Source organism: Phacochoerus africanus, chromosome 16, assembly GCF_016906955.1.
Source record: "Phacochoerus africanus isolate WHEZ1 chromosome 16, ROS_Pafr_v1, whole genome shotgun sequence".
Taxonomy (NCBI): domain Eukaryota; kingdom Metazoa; phylum Chordata; class Mammalia; order Artiodactyla; family Suidae; genus Phacochoerus; species Phacochoerus africanus.
In genome coordinates, this window is record NC_062559.1 from 6,096,242 (window position 1) to 6,118,347 (window position 22,106).

General features: G+C 64.8%; 1 protein-coding gene across 7 annotated transcripts in view; it reads right to left on the reverse strand.

Moving 5' to 3' along the window:
* Positions 1-299: 299 nt before the first annotated feature.
* Positions 300-22,106, reverse strand: part of AGAP3 (ArfGAP with GTPase domain, ankyrin repeat and PH domain 3) — a 57,186-nt gene continuing 35,379 nt past the window's right edge. For 2 of the 7 annotated variants that reach the window (XM_047763804.1, XM_047763801.1), the window contains exons 9-18: positions 20,213-20,305; positions 15,777-15,881; positions 9,426-9,594; positions 5,942-6,061; positions 4,459-4,596; positions 2,642-2,796; positions 2,471-2,561; positions 2,066-2,288; positions 1,161-1,416; positions 300-1,007 (exon numbers count right to left, since the gene is read on the reverse strand). In XM_047763804.1, coding sequence (XP_047619760.1) covers positions 801-1,007; positions 1,161-1,416; positions 2,066-2,288; positions 2,471-2,561; positions 2,642-2,796; positions 4,459-4,596; positions 5,942-6,061; positions 9,426-9,594; positions 15,777-15,881; positions 20,213-20,305 — 1,557 coding nt within the window. In that variant the 3' untranslated portion in view covers positions 300-800. Of the gene's footprint in view, positions 1,008-1,160; positions 1,417-2,065; positions 2,289-2,470; positions 2,562-2,641; positions 2,797-4,458; positions 4,597-5,941; positions 6,062-9,425; positions 9,595-15,776; positions 15,882-20,212; positions 20,306-20,467; positions 21,399-22,106 lie in introns of those variants that run through there. The other 5 variants (XM_047763805.1, XM_047763803.1, XM_047763808.1 and 2 more) reach the window with 3 other exon arrangements.

Genomic DNA, 22,106 nt, shown 5'->3' on the forward strand with positions numbered 1-22,106 from the left:
TCTGGCCAGCTCAGGGTGTGGCATGTGCTTACTGGACAGAACACGAATGGAAATAAGGAAACCAGCGGAAAAGCCGCCGGGTGGTCAGTGGGTGGGGGCAGCGCAGGAGGCTCACAGCAGGGAGCACAGAGCTCACCACGCCCCCTGCCCCAGGGGTCAGGTTCACTGCCAACACCAGCACCTGCCCGGCAGAGGGGTTGAGGGGAGAAGAGACTCCTTAAGGCACAGTGAGGATGAGAAGCCAGGGACCCAGAAGGAGTGACGAGGAGTGTCTCAGGAAGAGCAAGGAGACACAGGAGGACAAGGCCACACGCAGTCTGGTTTATTGGCTCGTCACGCACGCGCGCGCGCACACACACACACACAAACACACCAGATATGTACACAAACATAAATATTCCAATGTACACATTTACACAGGACTCGCAGGTCACTCAGCCGCTGCCGCCCAGGCTCCGTCTCCGGAGAGGCTGCAGGGGGCAGGCGCTAGAAGGTAGGAGTCTGGAGGAGGGCGAGGTCCTGCCCCTTCTCCTCCCAGCACCTCCCAAGGGTCCTGTCCCTTCTGGGTGGTGCCGTAGGGCAGGGGGCCGTCGCCGCTGTCCTGAGCCGCAGCCCGTCTCGGCTCCTTCGTTCCCCTCCCCCGTCGGCTCTTCTCGCTGCCTCTGCCCATTCTCCTCTCCTCCTTCCCTCCTGCACGTCCCTGCGTCTCAGTCTCTGTGTCTCTGCCACCCCAGGGCCTGCAGGGAGGTGGGGCCCCCGGCCCAGGTGTCCTTTCAGCCCCTCTGCCCTCTTCCTGGGCCTTACAGGATGCTTGGGCTTCGGTGCAGCTCCGCGGACGCGTTGGTGCCGTTGGCGGGCTCTCGGCTGGGGGCCGGGGCTAAGGCGCAGCCCTCGCTGGGGCAGCCGTGCTGGATCAGGATGTCCGCACACTCCTGGCTGCCGGCCCGGCGCGCGTAGGCCAGCGGGGTCAGGCCCCGGGCGTCCCGGCTCCGCACGTCCACCCCGTACTGCAGAAGAAAGCACACGCTTACTGCGGGCGGGACACACAGGACAGGCCTGGGCTCTCGGGGACAAAAAGGAGAGGGCTGGGGCGGGAAGGACACCAGGGAGGTGAGAGGGGCCCGCAAAGCTGGGCCCGGGACGGCCAGGCCGCCACTCACCCAGATGAGCAGCTGCGTGAAGACGACGTTGGCCATGGCGCTGGAGAGGTGCAGGGCGGTTCGCCCGTCCCCGTCCCCGTAGGTCTCGTTCACCTCTTCCTTGGACCCGTGGGCCAGGAGCATCACCAGCAGCCGCAGGTCGTCCTCCACCACGGCCCGCAGCAGCTGCTGCCCCAGCGGCACGTCCGAGCTCGGCAGCGGGGCCAGGAAGAGCTTCTGCTCGTACTTGGCCCGGATCCAGCGCTCCTTCTCCTCCCTGCAGGCACAGGGTCGGCACGGTGACCCTGACCGCGAGCAGGTGGGGCCGGGGAGGGTGGTCACGGGGGCGAGGGGGGAGACTGGGAGAGAGGGCGGTGGAGCAGAGACGAGCCCAGACCCCGAGGGTGGTCGGGGGGCAGCAGGTAACCGAAGGGTGTGGAAGAGGCGGAAAAGGAACCGAGGGGAAGGGGAGGCCCCCCCGGGGCCGTGGGGGGCTGAGAGGGCGGGCAGATTCCAGGCAGGGCCCCCACGGAGGCTTATCTGGCCCTGCAGCAACCAAGGAGGTGGGGGCCCGCACCGGGGGCCACGCACACCCTATCTGCCGCCCATTCTCCCCATCTCCGAGCTCGGCCGTGGCCTTGGAGCCACAGAGCGATAGGGGCCTGCGCATGCGCGGCCTGCTGGCCCCCTGACCTGCTGATAAGGGCTCAGAAAGGGCCCGTTGTTGTGAGGCTGAGTGACAGGCGGGGGGAGGGGCACCCCCAGGGGCCAACTGCCAAGCAGAGCGACAACAGCCACTCTTAACCCTTGTAGCACTGTCACGGCCCCCTGGCACCATCCCCGGCCCCCCCCGCCCCCGCCACGGGCAGGACCCCCTTTGTCCCCTCCCTCCCTCCCTGGCCGGCCTCGGAGCCCCATCCCCTCACCTGCAGGCGTCGGGCCCCGGCTTCGCGTAGCCATCCAGGGCCCCCTCCCAGACGCTGTTGGCCAGGGCATTGCCCATGGCGGTCATGACGGCCAGCAGCTCAGGCGGCCAGTCGTCGAGGTCGAGGGAGCGGACCCGCGACAGGTGAGCCCCCAAGTGCCGGTGGGTCCCCGAGCATTCGATGCACATGAGGGCGCCCAGGTTCAGGCTGGCCCAGTCTGGGTCTGGGGAGAAGGCATGATGAGACCCACGGGCCGCCAGATGAGCCCCTTGCCAGGCCACCAGGCGAGCCCCCCAACCCCCTTTCTCGGCCTGCTAGAAGCCTCTTGAGATGCTCCCTCTAGAAAGCCGGCCAAGCGCCCTCTTGCCACCCTCAACCCAGACCCCGTCGCCCCCCGGCACTCACTGGGGGCGTCACAGTCGATGCAGAAGCTGTTGCCGCGAACAGTGCGGACGGCCTGCACCGCCAGCGCCGAGTTCTGGTTCCCCAGGCGGGTCTGCCTCGCGGGGAGAGGGGTGGCTGGTCAGTCACATGGCAAAGGTACGGTCCCACCCCACCCCTGGCCCCCGTGCCAACCTTGTCCTTAGCACTGCGGCAGCCCTGTAGGCTGGCGAGGATCTGGGCCTGCACGCTCTGCACCCACAGCTCCCGCTCCTCTGCCGTCGAGGCCTCGAAGTGCCACGTCTGCCCGGTGAGCGACACCACCACAAACTCAAACGACTCCTCCGCCTCTGTGGGCACAGGGACACGTACTGCCATCAGGGGAGAGCCCTTGTTGGCCTGCCCGTCCAGGGACACGGCCAGGCCACAAGTCCATCCACTCCCAGCCCCCTGCCTCAAGGACCACGTGCTCCAGGGCAGATTCCAAGGAGAAATCCTGTGGCCTTCAAACCACCGTCCTAGGCACCTGTGGAGCCTGCGTGAAAAAGTGAGGGTGGGTGCCCAGGTTGGGCATCCTGGGCACCGCCAGGAATGGGTCTGGAAACCCAAGGGTGCTTCCTGGAGAAAGCGGCGCCGAGCATGTGGAGAGGGCGTGATGGGCGCTCGGAGGCGATGCTGGGGGGAGGCGGGTGCGGGCACCATCCGTACATGTCAGCTGCAGCCGCCTCATTTTGCAGCTCATTAAACCCAATATTCCTGACGGCGTCAGCGTGGGGCTCCTGGGAGCCGGCCCCTCCCCCACCACCCTGGCACAGGCAGGCAGGGAGGCCAAGCGGATGGCGAGAGGAGGGGGTGTCCTCCACTAACGAACTGGGCTGCGTGAGCAGACAGGGACCTGAGGACATCTGCAGGGACAAGCACTGTGAGCTGAACTGTGACCCCAAGCCACGTGGTGAAACCATGCCACGCTCTGCTCCCCAGGCCCCTCGACGCCAGGCCATGTGAATTCCACTCCCGTGGTCACCACCCCATGGGCGAGAGATTCCTAACGAGCAGCACGAGAGCCGTGGGGGCCGGAGCGCCAGGTGCCCATGTGGAGGCCCACGGGTGAGCCACACGTTCTTCTAGGGCAGGCTCGCACCCAGCAACGCCGACGTCCCCCGGAAGTCCTCCCGCCAGGCTCTTGCTCTAAGGCGCCCTTAACGGAACTGTCTTCATAGACAAACTGGTCCCTTTCTTCCCCCGGGCTCCACCATCCCACCTCGCCCTGCTTCCAGCCGTCTCCAAACTACATCACCTCGACCCGCCGTGGGGGCTCGGTTCCAGGGTACAGGTGGACCCCTTGCCGGGTGGCTGGCTGGGAGAGCTGGCTCTTCCCCTGGAGGTGGTCTTCCCCCGTCCACCCACACCCCTAACCCTGACAATCCGAGCAGAAACCAGCAACTGTGCATCAGTGTAAGTTACACTCATCTAGAAGCAAGGGACTCCCAGCAGCGAGGCGGCCTGCTCAGGACTCTCGGGGGAAGCCAGAGCAGCAGCCCTATGATTAATAAAGGATTATGAGAAGGGACCTGTGGAAAAACGTTCGAGAAGCTGGAACCCCACAGCCTAAAGGCGGCTAAGGAGAGACTTAGCCCAACATGCACACGTAATAAGCACCTATTTCGCGCCCAACACTCACGAAACCCAGTGGGTGATACAAGAGACACAGAAAACAGGGCCTGCCCGCAAGTTTGGGATGAGCTCCTGGAGTAGCAGCCTGTCTTTTACCTTCTAGAAGAGTAAAGGGACTAAGCTCCCACTTTAACCAAAAGGCTGTAAGTCAGGCGGAAGAAAGAGCTTTTCTAAGATACCAGGTCTAGGCGACCAAGAGTTGTGGAGCTGCTTTTCCTGGGACTCATTCTTAGAAAGGGCTTAATGGAACAGAGAGAGAAGGCTGTTACCTTTCGGGTACTACCCCCAAGTCCCGCTGCCCACCTCCTGTGCCCCGGTTTCCCTGGGGGCCCCCTAACCTTCAGCAGCACTGCTGGGGCCGTCTGGTCGGGGGGTCCCGGTGCTCTTTTTCCTCCGGTGCTTCTTCCGGTTGGAGTGGGGAGATGGGGGAGGCTCCAGCTTGGGGCTGGAACCGAGCACCTCAGCGGGGCCACTGGCTGGTGAGGGAGAGTGGAGACGTGTGGGCCGAGGGAGGGCGAGCACGGTCCTGCCCTGGGCACTGGGGGCTCCCCCCTGAACTGCAGCTGGGCCATCGAACCCTGCACGCCCTGGCCCAGCCCCGGAAGGGGCCTGCCCAGCGAGTCCCACCCCGAGGCGTCCCACGGTAGAGGAAAAGGGGGGGTGGCGAGAGCGTGTTGCTTCTGCAGCCCGGAGGGTGGAAGGCGGCCAGGGAGCTCGCTCACAGGGCGCTGAAGCCCCAGCAGCTCCGCACCAAATTTATCCTCAATCACACTCCCCGCTCCTCACAATTAATAGCAGAATTAGAAACAATCAGGGAGCTGCCTAATTACTGTCAATTAGAGCGCGCTAATCAAGCTCCCGTCTCCCACACCCCGCCCGGCGCTCACCACTAAATGTCAAACTTCATTAGAGGCAGACGCGCGCCCTCCCTCCCTGCCTGCCTTCCTCCTTCCAGGCTCCACAGAGGGGCCCACAGCACGGGCCGCGACCCCGGAAGGGCTCCCCTCCCAGGCCTCCATGCACGACCACCCCCTGGGGGGCTGGGCCAGGCCAGGCCAGGCTGTGGGTGCCCAGCGCCTCCCCCAGGTCAGAGCTGGGGGCCAGCGCTCCCACGGGGGTGGGGGCCTGGGATGCGTCTCCATCTCCGGGATGCAAAGCAGGGAGACGCACAGGGGACGGGGAGCGGCAGGTGTGCCAGGCCCCCAGGGGAGCCTCCCCCCAAGAGGAAAGGAGGGCAGAGTTGTGCCCACTTCCCTTTAGGCTCCAGACCTGCTGATGGATTCGGGGCAAAGGGTGAGGATGCGGGGAGGTGCTTTTGGAAGAGGCAGGAGAAGCGTGGAGGTGAGCAGGGCCACCGACAGCGAGAAGAGCGAGGGAGCAGGGGTGGGGGCGGGACAGGGAGGGGTTCTAACCGCGGCCGAAATCCCACGAGGCGGCGCGGGAAGGACAACTCCCTGACCCCGTCTCCACGCGTGTTCAAAGCCCGCAGCCTCCGACCGCCCCACTCAGTCGCTCCCCGTCCCCCGTGGCGAGGCTGATGAGCTGGCTGCGCAGGGGGCTGATGGGGATGCGGGCGCCACCAGCGCCGCCTGGGGACAGCAGTGGGCGGGCAGAGCTGCAGAAGGAGGGTCTCTAGCGCCAGCCGCTGGCAGGGCCCGGGGAAAGCACGGGGCTAGACGCCCGCCTCCAGGTCCCCTGGGGGGGGGGGGCACCGGCCCTGCAGTGCGCAGACTCCGCAGCAGCCCTGGAGGGCTCCGCGGGCCCGTTCCCCGGCTCGGCCTCCCCGGCTCGCCCTCCTCTGGCTTAACCGCTCCAGCGTACCTGGGGGCAGGGCAGCAGCCTCACTCCACTGGTCGGCGCTGGAAATGGAGCAGGAGCGCTGGTGCAGCCCCTCTGGGCGCGGGCCAGCCCAGGCCGGGCTGCTGGCCGAGTGGGGGGCACCTGGGGGTGGAAGGGTCAGACTGGGAGGGGAGGCCGGGGCGGGGGTTGGGAGCACCCACAGACTCTCCTGACAGCACGGCCACAGGCAGAACTGGGGGAACGCCAGCTGGATGCTGATCCGCCAGCTGGATGCTGACCCCAGATGAGGGGCTCTGGGCTCGCCCGATCCTGGCCAGGCTCCCTGGAGAACAGAGGCCTCTCACGGGCCCCCCTGGGAGCAGGCTTCACGCCCTTCCTCTCTCCAAGGACACACAGGCATGCCTCTGTCCCCTCCCTGGGATGGGGAGCCAGAAGCGGGGGGCAGGGGCTGACTCCCCATCACTGCCGAGCCCCCTCCTTGGCCATCCCAGCCCCTGCCCTCCTGGTCAGACCCCGCACCCACGTGCCAGGCCGCGGATGCCGTCTGGTGTGCCTCAGCCTTGCTGCCATTCTGACGAGAAATAAGTGTATCAAATTCAAGTAATTATGTCTAATTAGTATTAGTAATTATCCTGTTGGGCTGGAGAAAATTAATCTCTCGTCTCCCATCGGGGAAGAACGGCAGAGCCGAGGGAACCCGTGGCTCCAGGAGCGCCGAGGCCAGGGTGCAGGGCGGGCAGCAGGCGTGCGCCCTCGCCAGGCCTCATGTCACTTGTGAAAAGATGATGGGAACAGCTGAGCCCCAACGTGGCCCCTCCTCAGTCACCTAATTCAGGGCAGGGCCTGAGGCCAGAAGGCCAAGGCGGTCTGAGGATGGCGGTAGGACCTGAGGACAGAGGTGGCACCTGGAGCTGGACAAAGCCGGAGGCAGCCAGTGGCAGACTGGGGCCTCGGACCAGCCCCGCAAGCACAACAGGTCAAGTTTCTAGAAGCTTGAGGGACAGGAAGCTCTGAGTTGAAGCCACTAGAAGGTAAAGGAGCAGGCCAGGCCTCCCTGATGCTCTGGGAACAGACGACACTGCAAGGCGGGGCCCAGTTTTGTGTTTCTCTTGTATCTGTCATAACACCCAAGGCAGGAGCAGACACACACTAAGTGCCGACTCACAGCGAGGGGCACCCCTTCCGTGCCCTCCCACTCTGCCTACCAGGCCCCGCAAATTTGGCCTTTCTCGGGGTGTCCTCCCTCCCCGTCAGGCCCCTTCCAGGGAGTGGCCCCGGCTCCTACCTCTCAGCACCCCTCACCTGTTCCCATCTCCTCCCGGGTTCCAGACCTCTCGCCCCTGGGGCCCCAGCCCCAGCCTTCGCCATCACAGAACCACTTCCTCCCCAGGCCCCCCAGCCCCGAACCCCGAGGGAGGGAGAGTGCTTTCCCTTTTCTTTGTTAATTCTCCCCTCATTACGCCTGCAATCCCACAATCAGTGTGCACTGTAATTGTCGAATTTGATGCTAATGATTAATGAATTAAACATGGAGCCATCAATTAGTCCTCGGAGGATAATTCTGCATAAAGCAGCGGATAATGTAATTACAGTAACAAAGATAATGAGATGTTAACATCGCCCGGTGAGCGGAGACATGTGTGTGCGCGCGAGGTCGGTGTCAGCGTGCAGCGCGGGGGCGCGGCTCGGGCGGCGCCTGGCCCTGTGTTCTGGGGACCCGGGCGTGGCTGGTGGGTGCGTGTGCCACAGCCCCCTTGTCCACGCACGCTTCTGCTCCCCAGGTGAAGGCCTTCGGGGCCCGGGAAGGTGACAGGACAGAGGGTCTTACTGTTCCCCTGCCTCTGAGGAACAGGCCCTCTGGCCTCGGCTGCCTGCCTTCCAGAAAAGCCTTCCTCCCCGGCTCTGTCCTCAGTGCAATGGGAGGGACCCCAGGCCTGCCCAGAGGCTGCCCCTCACCTCCCGCCTTCCCGGATGCAGCTCGGGGAGGTCCCCAACCCCGCCCTACTCCAGCCGGAGCACTGCGGGCCGCGGTGGCCAGTTTTGCCAGTGGGTCTGACCTCCAGTCCGGAGCGCACCCCCCCATCTCTCTGGTCCTCGGCTCCCTTTCCTCCCTCCATCCACTAGCCCGGTCTCCGCATAACTCAAGGGCCTCTTTCCGAGCCCGGGGTGGCTTGGACGCATACAGCTTTCCGAGTCAGGCGCGCTCAGGGCCATGCCCGGCGCTACCACTTCCTGCGGGGTGTCGCAGACAGGTTATCTAACCTCTCCGAACCCTTGTTTCCTCGGTCTGAAAACGGGATGAGAACCTCGACTTCCCAGGGTTTTGAGACCGGGGCCCTCGGTCAGCGGTGTCCACGCCCTCTGCTCACCTCTTCCAGCGCCAGCAGACTGGGTGATGGGTGGCCACAGCGGCAGGGTGGGTGGGTACAGGTGGGTGCTGGCAATTACGTGGGTGAGTGTGCCCTCACCTCCAACCAGGAGCACACTCAGGAGGCCCCCCCACACCCACCCCACTTAACCCAGAGCGTCTCGACGGCCCTGTGAGTACAGTGCCTGGGACAATCCCATGGGGTCAGTCCATCCACTCCAGGGACATAAGCACCCAGCCCCCGGCCCCAAAGGTCCGGCCCCAGCCTCCTGTCACCGCAGGGCACCTCCACGCGCCCTCTGGGGAAGGCGGTACCCTGCGCTAGGAGCTGACGCCCGGGGTGGGGACAGTGTCTCCCAGCTGTTTCTGGGCCCCAGGAAGACGAGACCCTATTTGGCAGGACAACATCAGGGACACTGAGGTCCTGGCAGGAGGGCTGCAGAAGCCAAAGTGGATCTGGACCGCGGGGACGGGGTGTGGGAGGGCAAAAGCCCCCCGAGGAGCCAAGTGGCTTAGGAGCCAGGGAGGGTCTTTCCTCAACCCACAGAATCACCTGCCTGGGCAAGAGCTGGTCCAGGCAGAGCTGCCCCACCTCAGGCTCAGCCTCTCAGGCTCCACGTTTCTCCCGATGCCGGACGCGTGGCAGTCGGCTCGGCCCCCAGCTTCTCCCTAAGCTCGGTCTCCCCTGAGCAGAGACCCCTCACCTTCACGGCAGACCAAAGGACAGTTACCAGGCTCACCTCGGGCAGCGCTGTCCCCTGCCGCCTCCCTCCCTGCCCACGGGGCAAGCCTGGCTGAGATGTGGCCCTGGCACCAGAGGTCCTGTCCCCACCATCCCCTGCCTTGGCTCCAGACGCTGAGGCCACCTGTCTGCACGAGGCTATCTTGTTCCTGTTCTGATCTCCAAACCACTGCAAGGCTGTCCCCTGGCCGCTACCTCTACTAATGCCACGAGGGCAGGCTTTCGACCGACGCATTTAGCTAAGCCGAGCCCGAAGCAGGACACTAGGTGGCACGCGTATTTGCAGCCCCATGACGCCGACCTTCCCAGGCCCCATGGTGGCCCGCTCCACTCCTCCAGGGAGAGGAGGCCACGCTGGCCCCCGACGCCGCCCCCCGCCCCCGCAGCCACCTCACCTGCGCCCGCACCCAGCTGCGTGCTACTCCGCTCCAGGGCCAGCCCGTTGGCCCGGGGACTGGTGCCCGGGGCTGTGGCCGGCGTGGCTCGGGGCAGGCGCTTCCCAGGCACCTTGACCGTCGTCCGCAGCAGGTCGATCTCCTTGCCGTGGATGTTCTGCATGTAATCCTGCGGCCACGCGGAGGAGAAGCACAAAGACTCGTCAGCACCGGCCACCCTTCGGCAGCACCCCGCCTCTGACCCTCCCAACTCTGACCCTCTGTGCTGCTGGGATGGGAAGAGCCCAAGTTCTGGGGAGTCCACGGCTCGCCTCCTAGTCTGCCTGGCCGCAGCCCGGGGAGCCTCGGGCGGGAGCGGGGGCCACCGGGTTTGGAGCCGAGATCTGAGGCGCGGGGCTCCCAAGGAAGGACGGACGGCCCAGGAGGCGACACAGACGAGGCCAAGTGCCGGACCAAGAAGGGACTTGGGGGAGAGGGCCCGCGGGGCCGAGGAGGGGAAGGGACAGGCTCCATGGCACCTGGACGAGAGGGCTGCCCCGGGCTCCGGGCGCCTGGTGCCCGAGGACTTTAGCCCTATTTTCAGAAGCTCCCACCACCACTCGGGCTTCAAGAGCTTTTAGAGCCTAAGCAGCCCCCAGTGCTTAAAATAACGCCTGACAATAAATATTTGTTGAAGTTAAAAGCCTTGGATGCTTTCTGCTGGTCTTAGGGATGCCGAGGCAAGTCCCTGGTTCCAGGGACTTCGACCGGCAACGAGAACCACTATGGCCGTCACATCACCCGCCCGCTCACGAGCCAGGGGTCCGTGCCCCAGAGCGGCACGTTGCACCTGCGTTTCATACGTTACCTCACGTCGTCCTCAGCGCGACCGAGGAGGACGCGGTCACTGCATTCACTTTACAGGTGAAGTAAGCGAGGCTGACAAAGGCCAACCCGCCCGAGGTCACACAACGAGAAGGTGACAGACCCAGGTTCAAGCCCAGGCTTTTCGGCTTCCCCAGGCAGACGCCCCCCCTCCGCCCAGGAACGAGCCCTGCCTCAGGCCCACAGCCGAGGGCCCGGGAGTGGAAGGGGCACCAGAGAGCAGAAGCCGCTGGGTGCTCTGAGGCCCCATTCCAGCCGCTCGACCCCAGCCTGGGACACCCCTCCCTGGAGGGTGGCAGCTGGCAGGGTGGGGTTTGCAGAGCATCCTTGCCCGGCCTGGACCCCGCTCTCCTGCTTTGCTGACTCCTGTCTCCGTGCCGCCAGCACCAGCGAGCTGCTGGGTGGCAGTTCCCAGCTGACAACCTCGCTACAATGTGGCAAGAGCTTCCACTCAAGAGCAGGACCCCGGCCAGTGGCACCAACCCAACTCGGGACGGGATTCCAGGCATCAGACTCAGGACTGCCTCCTCTCCTTCCTCCCTCAGGAGCACCTCCCTGTTCCCAGCTCAGCCCAAGCCTTCGGGTCCTTCCAGGCCCCAACCCTCTCTCTCACCCACCACTGCCGGTCACCCAGGCCTTCTACCCCCTCGCCTACCACCTTCAGGGGGAAAAAAGGACAATGTCCTCTGCTTAAGAGTGGATGCAGGAGTTCCTGCTGCGGCTCAGCAGTAATGAACCCAACTAGTATCCATTAGGCCACAGGTTCGATCCCTGGCCTAGCTCAGTGGGTTAAGGATCCGGCGTTGCCATGAGCTGTGGTGTGGGGCACAGATGTGGCTCGAATCCTGCGTTGCTGTGGCTGTGGTGTAGGCCGACAGCTATAGCTCCAATTCGACCCCAAGCCTGGTACCCTCCATATGCTGCAGGTGCAGCCCTAAAAAGATAAAACAAAGAAAAAAGAAAGAAAGAAAAAAAAAATGTGGATGGAGAAGTTCCTGCTGTGGCACAACAGGATCAGCAGCATTTCCGCAGCACCAGGAGACAGGTTTGATTGCCTGGCCTGGCACAGCAGGTTAAAGGATCTGGTGTTGCCACAGCTGCGACGTAGGTCGCAACTGTGGCTCAGATCTGACCCCTGGCTCTGGAACTCCATATGCCACAGGGCAACCAAAAAAGGGACAAAAATAAAAAAGAGTCTGTGGGGAGTGCTGCCTTTAGGGAAGCAGGGCCAGGGCAGGCTGACCAGGGGCTCCGGGGCTGCCCCTCACTCTGAATGACCATCAAGGAGCCAAGAGAAGGTTCCAGCTGGGATGAGGAGTGAGAAGAAGGAGAGGGCCCCCAGCGCCAGCCCCTCTTGCGCTCCTGTGGCCGGGCTGGAATTCCCTGCAGGGCAGGGCAGCAGGGTCCAGTGAGCAGACCAAGGGGAGGACGGGACACCTCCGATGCAAGCATGCTGGCCTCACCGGCCAAGCCCGGCTCCAGGAGGCCTGGCTGGGCCTGGAGTCACTTACTCTCTAAGCAGCTCTGTCACCTTCACTGGCAGCCGGCCCCTCAGAAGGACTAGAGAAGCCTGGCCAGCCAGAGGCGGGGTGCTCCCTTCCCTGCATCTGTGCCCTCCCGCCACCACCTGGGTGCTGCTGGGTGCATGGACTCTCCCTGCTCACAGGGAGCTCGCTTCACGTCTCGGAACCACAGAGCAACAGCACTGAGAAGTCAGCGAGGCCAGTCTCTGGCCCCTCTCACCCCCACTCTGCTGAGTGCTGCCAGGGTGCTGTCCCCAGCCCCCCAGACCCCCTCAATCCATCCCTCCTCCAGTACGCTTGGCCTCCCCGCCCAGGCACCGCTTGGGCCTGTGTTCTGCCCCGCAGCCCGTGTGTGACTCCACCACCTGGGCCCTCCTCACGCCAGGCCCCGCCAGGCCACCGACCCGGCTTCCGCACGTGCCCACCCCAGGTCCCTGCACACAAGCGCATCTTAGATCGGCTGCTCCAGACAACTGTCAACAGCTGGCTGGGCCGAAGGCGCAGCTGCAGTCCCTCTCCTGGGGGCGGGGCCCGGGCTGCTCTAGTTCACAAGGAGGTCACAGCAGCTGCAACAGTTTTCAGGCCCCACCACAGCCCAGGGACCCCCAGGCTGGGACACGGCGGGAGAAGCTGACCCTAGTCCAAGAAAAAGAGCAGCACAGAGGGACTGTGACCACGGCCGAGGGGCCACAAACCACCGTGAGGGCAAAGGACCAGCCCCCTGAGCATCTCTGACCCGCCCGGACAGGCACTCGTCCTGGGGACCAGGCCAGCACCCGGAGCTCCCGGGTCCATGCCCCAGGCCCAGCCAGCTCCAGGGCCAGGCTGAGAGCTGGAGCCTGGCCCCGAGAAGAGCGTGGCAAGGAGCTCGAGCGGCAGCAGCAGAGACAGGGACGTCAGGGGCCGAGCCACAGCGTTTCCCTCCGTCAGCAGAACGGGGAGCTCGGCGGTGGCGGTGGCAGCGGCTGCTCAGGAGAGCGGTCACCACGGCTGCCTTTATTACCCACCATCAAACAGCAATTTCTTCCCCAGCCTCCTCGCTAATTACCCAGCCAGCGTTCTCATCTCGTTTTATTACTGGAATTAACAACGAGTTCAGAGCGTGGAAAGCTATTAAGATGTGTGATTAAGCCACATTCAATTAGTTTCTACAAACAATTTAATTGATGTTGCAGATAGAATTAACAGAAGGTGATTGTGTGAATGGCTCCGCTGGCTGCAAAATGGGGGAGGCTGTGGCGGGCTCTCTTGGGCCAGGCGAGAACTGGGCACGAGGCTCCAGACGTGCCCACCAGCCCTTCCCCTGCATGCCTGGCCTGTCCCCACGGGCCGGACCGGCCTCCATCAGCGGGCAGGTCACCAGCCCTGAGGTCCTTGGGTCTCAGGCAAGGGCCGCCCCGAGGAAGAGAGGGAACCAGGCCGAGAGCCCCGTGTGTGTCCAGAGCTCCCGAGGGGCCTCCCCGCCAGCTCCCCAACAGGAGGGAGCCTCCCAGAGAAGCCGGGCAGCTCACCGGTGGGGGCCCTGTTCACGGCTGGCAGCTCAGACTCTTGCTCAGGTTGGAAGACACGGCCACCAGGAGGCAGGTGAGCCAGCAACATGTGAGTGGCTGGCACCCAGAAAGGGAAACCCAGACACCAGGGGCGGGCGAGGAGCAATCCAGGCAAAGCAGCCTCTGCTGGGAAGGAACTCGGACCCCCCTCTGCCGGCTGCACACATGGAGCCCCTCGGCTCGGCCTTCGCTGAACTTGCACTGTCACCACCATCCTGAATCGGATTTGCGTTCCCTGAAGGACAAGAGGCGCCTACAGGGCAGGGAGGGTGCCACCTGCACGTGCCCACTGCTCCTGGCATCCAGCACAGAAGGAGTGGGGGAAGGTCAGGCACTTTGACCCCGGAGCTGACAACTCCAGGGCGAAGGATGGGAGCCCTCGCTCCCAAAGTGACCGTTCCCTCAACCTCTCCACCACGTCCTGTGGCCAGGAGGGCACGAGGGGCCCAGCAGCGGCTGGCAGAGCCACAGCCTTAGAGTCGCCTCGCAATAAAGCAGTGACAGGCCTGCTAGCTCCTCCACCCAGATCCTGTCCCACGCCCCCGACAGGCTAAGTCACACACGGTGCAAGAGTGCGATGCTGGAAGGGACCCTGAGGACGACCGGCCCCCCGGCTGACCCGCAGGCCGCCGGCCCCCTCCACCAGCCCCGCTCGCCCTGATGGTAACTCGCCAGCCACTTTCGCAGGCAGTCTCGAGGGGAGGTGCTCCTGGAACGCGCAGAAAAACCGGGTCCTGCTTAGAGTCAACGTCGTGGGACCGAGTCTCAGCTCAGCCACTGGCTGGGTGACGGACGACCCGACAAACCCCACGCCTCTGCTCCAGGCTGCCAGGCCGTGTGCAAGACAGCAACCCCTCGGGCCTCCCCGCTCACCTCCGAAACTGCAACCAAACCCTAAGCCAACGCCCGGCGCCGTCTTCCCCGTCCCGCGACCCTGCTACCGTCCCTCTCTCTCCTCTCTCTGGGGCATGGGGACGAGCAGCGGGGCCAGAGGATGGCACCCAGCCAGGGAAGCAGGAGGAACAGGTGAGGATGCAGCAGAGAGGATGGCAAAGGCCACTGCCATGCAGGTGGGAAACAGAGGCTCCGACAGGCCGGTGCCCAGCTCACCAGGCCAGAAGGTGCCTGAGCAGGACGTGGGCGGCCACCCGGGCTGTGAGCACAGGGAGCGAGGGGGCCCCAGACGCTCTCCGCTGGGCAATGCGGGGGTTCTGCGCTTCCTGCTGCGCCAGCGGATGCTCCCGCTTCCCACACCACTGGCCTCTGGGTTGGCTCTGCCTGGCAGCCTTGCTGCCCCTCGCCTGCCAGGGACTCGGCAGCGGGACCAGGTCTTGTGTGAGGAGGAGGCGAGGACAGGGGAGAGGACAGTGCCCAGGAGCCTTTGTGCTAAATCCCCAAGACCCCCTGGCTGTGGCCCCCCACTCCGTCCACCCCCCATATCCTGACACCAGCTCCCAGCCCGAGGAGTAAGGGGTGCTGGGAAAAAAGCATCTACGCTGAGCCTGGGAAGGGTCAGTGCCAGAGAAGGTGGGTCCGGAGGAGCCCAGGAGGGCCGGGCTGGGCTAGAAAGGCCCAAAGCGGGCGGGTGGGCTCTGTCAGCAGCCCTGGGCGGGGCTCTCAGCTGGGCTCTGGCTGAACCATGGACCCCAGCACCTCTCAGGTCGGGCCCCCCAACACCTTGAGCAGATTTAAAGGCAGGCTGGGGACCCTCCAAGGCAGGCCGGGGGCCCCCGGGCTGGGGGTGGGACCGGCCCACGTGCTGTGCTTGAGGGGCTTCGCAGGAGAACTCATTAGCCCCACAGTGGGGTGGTGACAGAGATGGATTCTGGTGACAGCTGTGTGCTGGAGCCACGCGGTGAGGGGAAGGGAGGAAGGAAGGGTGGGGGAGCTGCCATGGGGGCCACTCTACAGTCACTGCACCCCCCCTCCAGACACCTCTGCCCACAAACTGCGCCCCCGACTCTCCTCTTCCCAAGGGGGCCTCTCCTGGCCCTGAACCACCCCGGCAGCCCTGGCTTAACTGCCCTGTGCTCTCTGGAACCCCAAGAGCCCAGGGGTACCCACTGATGTGGCTCCCCTAAAGACAACTTTTGGCGACACCAGTACCCCCACCTGGCGCAATTCCACGTGAACAGGCCCAACCAGCCCTTAAAACAACTAGAGTGCGGGCTGAGACTCCACACACGGGCCCAGCCCAGGAGGGGGCTTGTCCATCCCCGGGGGGCTCAGTCAAGACTCAGAGCTTCAGTGTGGGGTCGGCCCGGGCCTGGGTCTCAGGGTCTGTGCAACTCCCGAGCCTCCAAAGAAGGCACTCTCTCAAGGCAAGGTCTTTGTGAGCTAAGGCCTGCTTCCCCCCACCCCCACCCCCGACCCCCAAGTTCTAGTCTCCCCCCAGGCCCCGGCCCCCGACTCACGTGCAGGCTGGGGTGGTACGTGAGCAGCCCGTTGTCACACAGAGTCACGTACTTCTTCTTCCACTCCTTGTTCAAGGACTTGCCACTCCGCTTCAGCAGGATACCCTGAGGACAGAGGCTGGGTCAGCATCAGGGGCCAGGCCCACATGTCACGGGCAGGGGGAAGGCCTCAGTGTCAATAGGTGACAACGTTCTCCGTCCCCTGTCCTCCCGGGTCACTGTGCTAATCTGCACAGAGAGGCTGTGCGGGACGAAAGCTGAACCAGGGAGAAGCAGCTGAGTGAACCCGTGCACGGAACTCCGCTGCCCTGACTGTCCCCAGGCCTGGGGCCCAATTCCCCAGTAACCGTGGGCCACTGTCCCAGGAGGGGGAGTCCTCTTCCCCTGGGTGTGGAGCTATGTCGGCAGCGGGAGGCGGGGGTTCAGTCAGCCTCCCAGCAGTGCTGCTCCCATGATCTCAGGGATGGGGTGGCACAGAGGCCGCAGGAGGACCCTGGCCTCCATGCCCTGTGGCAGCCCCAAAGTAGGGCAGAAAATTCTGTCTGCAGAATGCCCCAGGCGCCCCCAAGGCCAGCAGTGATGGGACCTGGCCACAGAGCCCAGCAACCGAATCTCCTGTGTGATCCGGTAAGCCGCTGGCTGTGGGGGTGCGTGGGCCCTAGGAGGAACAAGGGCTCGTGGGGCGAGGACTTGGGCGCTTTCTTCATCGACACTCTCTCAGCACTGCAACACTGCCCGAGAGACACCCGGTGGGCGGAGGGGAAGCCAGCAGAGACCGTGTGGCCGACAGAGGTGCTCAAAGTGTGGGTGAACACCCACACCCCCCACCGGCTCACGCCCTGAACCATCCGACAGCACGAGAGGACGGCTAAGGATGGAGCTCGGGGTGACCAGAGCCCCCCCCACCCCAGGACTGGCCTCCATCCTGCAGGGCCCCTTCCCACACTCAGGAGGGCTGAGGAGAGGGAGCGCTTCGCGGAGATTCCGGGACCGAACCCCTGGCGGGGAGCCCACAGCCAGGATGGAGCAGGTCCACTCCAGCGGGTCCTGGAAGAGGAGCCGCCAGAGCCCTCGGGCCGGGCTCTCCTTCAGGTGGGGAAAGCGCTGCCCTCAGACAAGCCGAAGTGGGAGTCAAGCAATTGGGTAAACCTGGTTCCATAAGCCCCGCCCCCACCCACGGCTCAGCCTTGAGGGCTGAGGTCAGCAACAGGTGCTCTGGGTTCCCGCCCGCCCTCGCCCCCCGCAGCCAGCGGGGCCCAGGTGCAGGTCAGAAAGGGCCCTAAATCCCGGCCGCGCTTCTCAACAGAGGTTCCACATCCTGGCTACCCCCCTGCTTTCCTCTCTCCTCCTCCTCCTCCTGCCCCCAAACAATTGCAGCGGTGGGAGGTGAGGCCCCTGCTGCTACCACACCCCCCTGGCTCACCCGGAGCTTCTGAAGCCCAGTGGTGTGGACGAGACCTTCACTGGATCCCAGGCGGTGGGAACGCCCCAGAAAGCAATCGGGCCCCTGCTTCCTAGTCTGTGAAGGAGGCCCGGTGACCTGCCTCTGATCGCAGCATCCATGCCCTCACAGGCCAGGAGCGGGGACAGTTCGGGCTCCCTCTCTCCTGAGTGCTGACAACTGCCTAACTCTGGAGGAGGCTCCCGGCGCTCCCCCAGGAAGGGCTGGGGAGTCCCAGGGGCCTCTGCTCTCTGACCCCTCACACCCCAGCCCCCGGCCCCTCGCCCTTCTCTGTCCCTTCACCTGCTTCAGCGCCTTCCCTCCCGGTCCAGCCCCTGCTCCTGGTCAAGGGGCAAAGACGCCGGGCTCCGCTTCCCCTTCTGCCCCCAACATGGGCCAAGTGGGGCGACCGCCTGGGCCTCTGCTTCCTGGGCCGATGGAGAGAGGCTCGGGGTGGGGGGTGCTCACCGGGGGGGTCGGGGCGGGGGGAGGACCACTCGAAGCAGCAACTCCGGAATCAGGACGCGAGGAGGCCCCTGCCCGCCCAGAAGGCTGCCCTCCTTCCCCGCGGCCCGCTCCGGGGGCGGCCCAGGCGCGCGGGCGGCGCTAATGACGCCGGCTCGTTAGCCGGGGCGTGGGAGGGCCGCCCCGCGCCGCCCGCCGCCCCCGCCGGCTCGGCCGCCAATCACCCGCGCGGCCCCGCGCGCCCCGCCCTCCCCGCGCCCCGGCCGTCGGGCGGCCCGCTTGGCGAGGAGGGAGCGCGAGCTCCAGGAGTTCCTGCGCCCCTCCCTGGTCGGCCGGCTGCGCACGGCGGAGCAGGAAGCAATCTGGGGCGGAATGGGAGCGGTGCGGAGGCGACAGCCCCCAGAGGACCCGTTCCCGCCGCCGCCTCCCTCCCAGCTCCGCCAGCCGGCTTAATTGCGGAGTCCGGATTGATTGGGAATGCAAATGGCAACTGAAATGCAATCTCCACTCCCAGCAGGAGTGGGGGGGGGGAGGAGAGGAACGGAATGGGAAGAAGGGGACAGGAGGGCGGGAAAGGGGTTAGACCGGCCCTGGGCTGCGGGGAAGCGGGGGTGGCGCAAGGAACCCCGGGAGAGGGGGAGAGCCATGGACGCCCCGTCCCAGGAGCAGGCACACCCCCCACGGCCCCGGGGGGATCTGGGCAGCCCGCTCCGCTTCCTGGCCGCGTTCCTCCTCCTCAGGGTCCCCGGGGTTTAGGGGCCTGCGACACTCTAGCGACCTAGCTGACGCCCCCTTCACCTCCAGGCAGATCAGAACCCTAAGTGCAAGTTCATGAGGCTTCATCCGCCACCCCACTGCCCCGCTTCCCCTCCCCATGGAAGAGTCAGGCAACAGATAAATTGGGCCAAACCCCAGACAGGAAGGGGAGTGTTTGGGGCTCCACCTGTCTCAAAGCTAGGGTGTGTGTGTATCCAGAAAGGATACGCCCCAAAGCAGGGAGTGAGAGTCCCCTGCCTGGAGCATGCTTGCAGGCCTGGCCTGGCGAGCGGCCCTGTGAGGAGGCGCTTGGTTGGCACAACCCCAGAGACACGCAAGATCATGCTATCAACAGGTTTTTGGACCAATTATACACCCAGACACACACAGTAGGTGGGGGGTGATGGCTGCTTCTACTCCTCTGAGCCCCTCCCCCCCATCCCCAGGCAGGCTGACCCCCCCACCCCAGAGTGGTCTCTGACAGACATCGTTGCGGTGACAGTTCAGGGGAGGGCTGAAGCATTCCCCACTGTCCTCTGGGCCCTGAAACTCCTCCCAGGCTCCCCATTCTAAAGGGATCTTCAGAGTTTCCGCTGTGGTGCTGTGGGTTAAGAATCCGACTGCAGTAGCTTGGGTCACTGATGAAGCTAGGGGCCCCTCCCCAGCCTGGGGCAGTGGTTAAAAGGATCCCGTGTTGCCACAGCTGAAGCTCGGATTCAATTCTTCACCCGGGAACTTCCACAGGCCGCAGGTGCGGCCATAAAAAAATAAATAAATAAAAAGGACCTTTGCTTTTTAACACAAGAATTTGGGTCACATTGTCTACAGGCTCCAGAAGCCCCAGCCTAGAGGGCCAAACCTGACCACAGGGCCTGGCCAGGCTGACCTCTGCTGCTCTGGCCACCCAACCTCCTCTGGGGTCTAATCCTGACATTACAGCCTCCATAGCTACAGCATCTCTAATCACCGGCTCCCAAGATCGGTGAAAAGAACAGCATTCTGGGGGTACCTCGGGCTCACCACCAGGCCACTGCCCCCCATCCTCGTGGGCACCTCAGCCAGCTGGCTCTCACCCAAGCTCCAGAGAGAAACCTGGCTCCACCTCAGTCCAGCTCAGCAGTCCTGAGCCCCAGCCAGCACACCATCAACTCTGCACAAAGACGCCCTCCATCACTCAACGTCTTTTTCCAGCACAGAGACCCACAACAGGAGGTCTGGGAGGATCCAACATCAGGCAGCCCAGGCAGTGACTCAGAAAGGAGGTGGCGGAGAGACCATGCCAGGATGTGGCCCCTCCTCTAAGTTTCTTCTTTACTCGAGAACAGAGGCTCATACAGCAAGGCTGCGCTGATGAACCCAGAGTAGGACCAGCCCTCAGCGACATGCCCTTCAACCACACTTATGAAGGTACTCTTTTGTGAACTGGCTCCTTCTTAAAGAAGAGGAAGGCCAGAGAGGCCAAATCCTCCTCCAGGGTCGCCCAACGCTGCAACCATCACCAGCAGAAGAGCAGCTGAGGATGGCAGGTGGCTCTCTGCTGCCCCCTGGTGGTGGTGAGGGGGGCCCGGCAGAGCCCAGGCCCGGTAAGGCTCTGCCACCCTGCCCGGTGATGGGCTCTTAGCAGAACTTGCCCTGTTAAGCGCTCAGGCCTGGCCGCGGCAGGGCACTGGCCCCTCACACCCCCTTCCAGAGGCCCCGGAAAAGGAAGCGTCCTCTAGCATTTCCTGGGCCTCATCTCAGCTCCTCCCCAGCCCCAGGAGGAGGGAGTGCTGACCTGTTTGATGGGGATGGCCCGACCACTCCCAATGCTGTCCACCTTGCACTCGGCGGCTTTCTTCTCCCGGTCCACATCGGCACCCTTCCGAGACTGCAAGAGAAAAGAAGAGGCGTGTTAAAGGGGCCCAGCGTCTGCGGGTCAGCTGCCCGCCGGGAGTCCCCAGCCAGCCCTCCCATCCTCCCTCCTCCTGGGCAGGCCCTAGCGAGTGGGGCAGGGCCAGGGCGGCGGGACCGGGAAGGAACTGAGACCACGAGTATTCCAACGGGTTTATTCTTACACACGGCACCATACAGAGCAGCACAGGTCACTGGGCCGGGCCCGCCCCTTACAAAAGAGCAAGGACACGAGATACCGAGGGCGTGAGGAGCGCGCAGCCCAGGGGCTGGGGCGTAAGAGGGAAGGGCCAGGAGAGGTGGACGGTGGGGCTGAGGGATGGCCGGGAGCTCGGGCACGACAACCAGGGAGAGCAAAGTCCAGAAGTGAGCGGGCAGCGGCCCGTCTGCGGCACAGACGCCACACGGCACGCTGCGCCGAGCACGGCAGCGAGGCCCGAGGGGCACAGTGGATGGAGAGAGAGAGGAGAGAGGCCAGAAGAGGCCCTGCGCCCCCGCCGGGCTCCTGGGGCAGAGCCCGCCCGAATGCGGATCCTAGGAAATGGGAGGCCAAGAGAGGGGAAGGCAAGCGCGGCGTGGCTGCGGCGTCCGGAGCGGAGCAGGAACGGCAGAAGTCCATGCAGGAAGGAGCAGAGGAGGGGAGGGGCGGGGGAGCTCCCCCAGGAGCAGCTGGGCTGCCGACCGGCCGGGCGCTCGGACGCCCCCCGGCCTCTGGGCCTCGTCGCGCTGGCCGGCGCCGGGCGTGGGGCCGAGCTCCCTTCTTCTCCATGCAGCAAGCCTGGCGCAGCGCGTCCAGCCGGGCCTGGTCCCCGGCAGCCCCCAGCCGCGGGCTCCGGCGTTCCTAGCCTTCCCTGGGGGTGGGGGTTAGTTACAAAGGTTCCTGTGGGTCTCTGGAGTGGGGAGCACGGCGGCCGCTTCTCATCTGAGAGCAGTCCCAGGGCCCGGCCCGCCTCCGGCCCCGCACAGGGGAGAATGTCCAGAGGTGCTGTGTGTCACCACCTGGTCTTCTAATTTGGAAGGAGTTGGAAAGGCCTTTTTGTTGATGAAAAGTTGGAAACAGTGGCACATATCTGCAAATATCGAAAGAATAAAGATTTTGGCAAGTTATACTCAAGCCCCGCACAGTCGGTCAGCACTGGTGAGGGCAGAGACCCAGGCGCCTGGGGCGAGGTGGCAGCGGGATGAAGAGGAGGAGGAGGAGGAGGAGGAGGAGGAGGAGGAGGAGGAGGAGGCGGCGGCGGCGGCGGGCGGGCCGGACAGTCCATCTCAGCGGGGAGTGTTCTCCACTCCGGGCCCCACGTCCCTCCTGTTCTCCCCGGCTGCCTGGAGCCAAGAGCTCAAGGAAGAGGCCAAGGACTGCGGCGGCGGCGTGGGGAGCACAGCCAAAGGAGCAGCAAGGGCAGGGCCGGGCTGGGCCGGGGGCCACTGCCTGCAGCTCCCCATCGGCGCCTGCCCCGGGGCCTCTCCTGGGCGCCACAGCCTCTGCCCCTCCGGCCCAGGGAGGAAGGAGGAAGGTGGATGGGCCCGCTGCCCCCGGGTCCCCAGACAGAAGAGCCGGTCATAGGGAGCGGGGTGCAGCCAGGCTGGCGAGCAGAGGCCCCCAACCACCAGAGGGTCCCTGGGAGCCCCGAGGGGTGCCCCTTCAGGACGGGAACCGGGCAAGAGTGGAACCAAACGAGCACATGAAGTCATGGGGGAGATGGGGACGTCAGCGGCCACGTCCAGCGGGAGAGTCACAAGGGCACCAGCCACAGGACAGGCGTGGCCCTGCTGGGGAG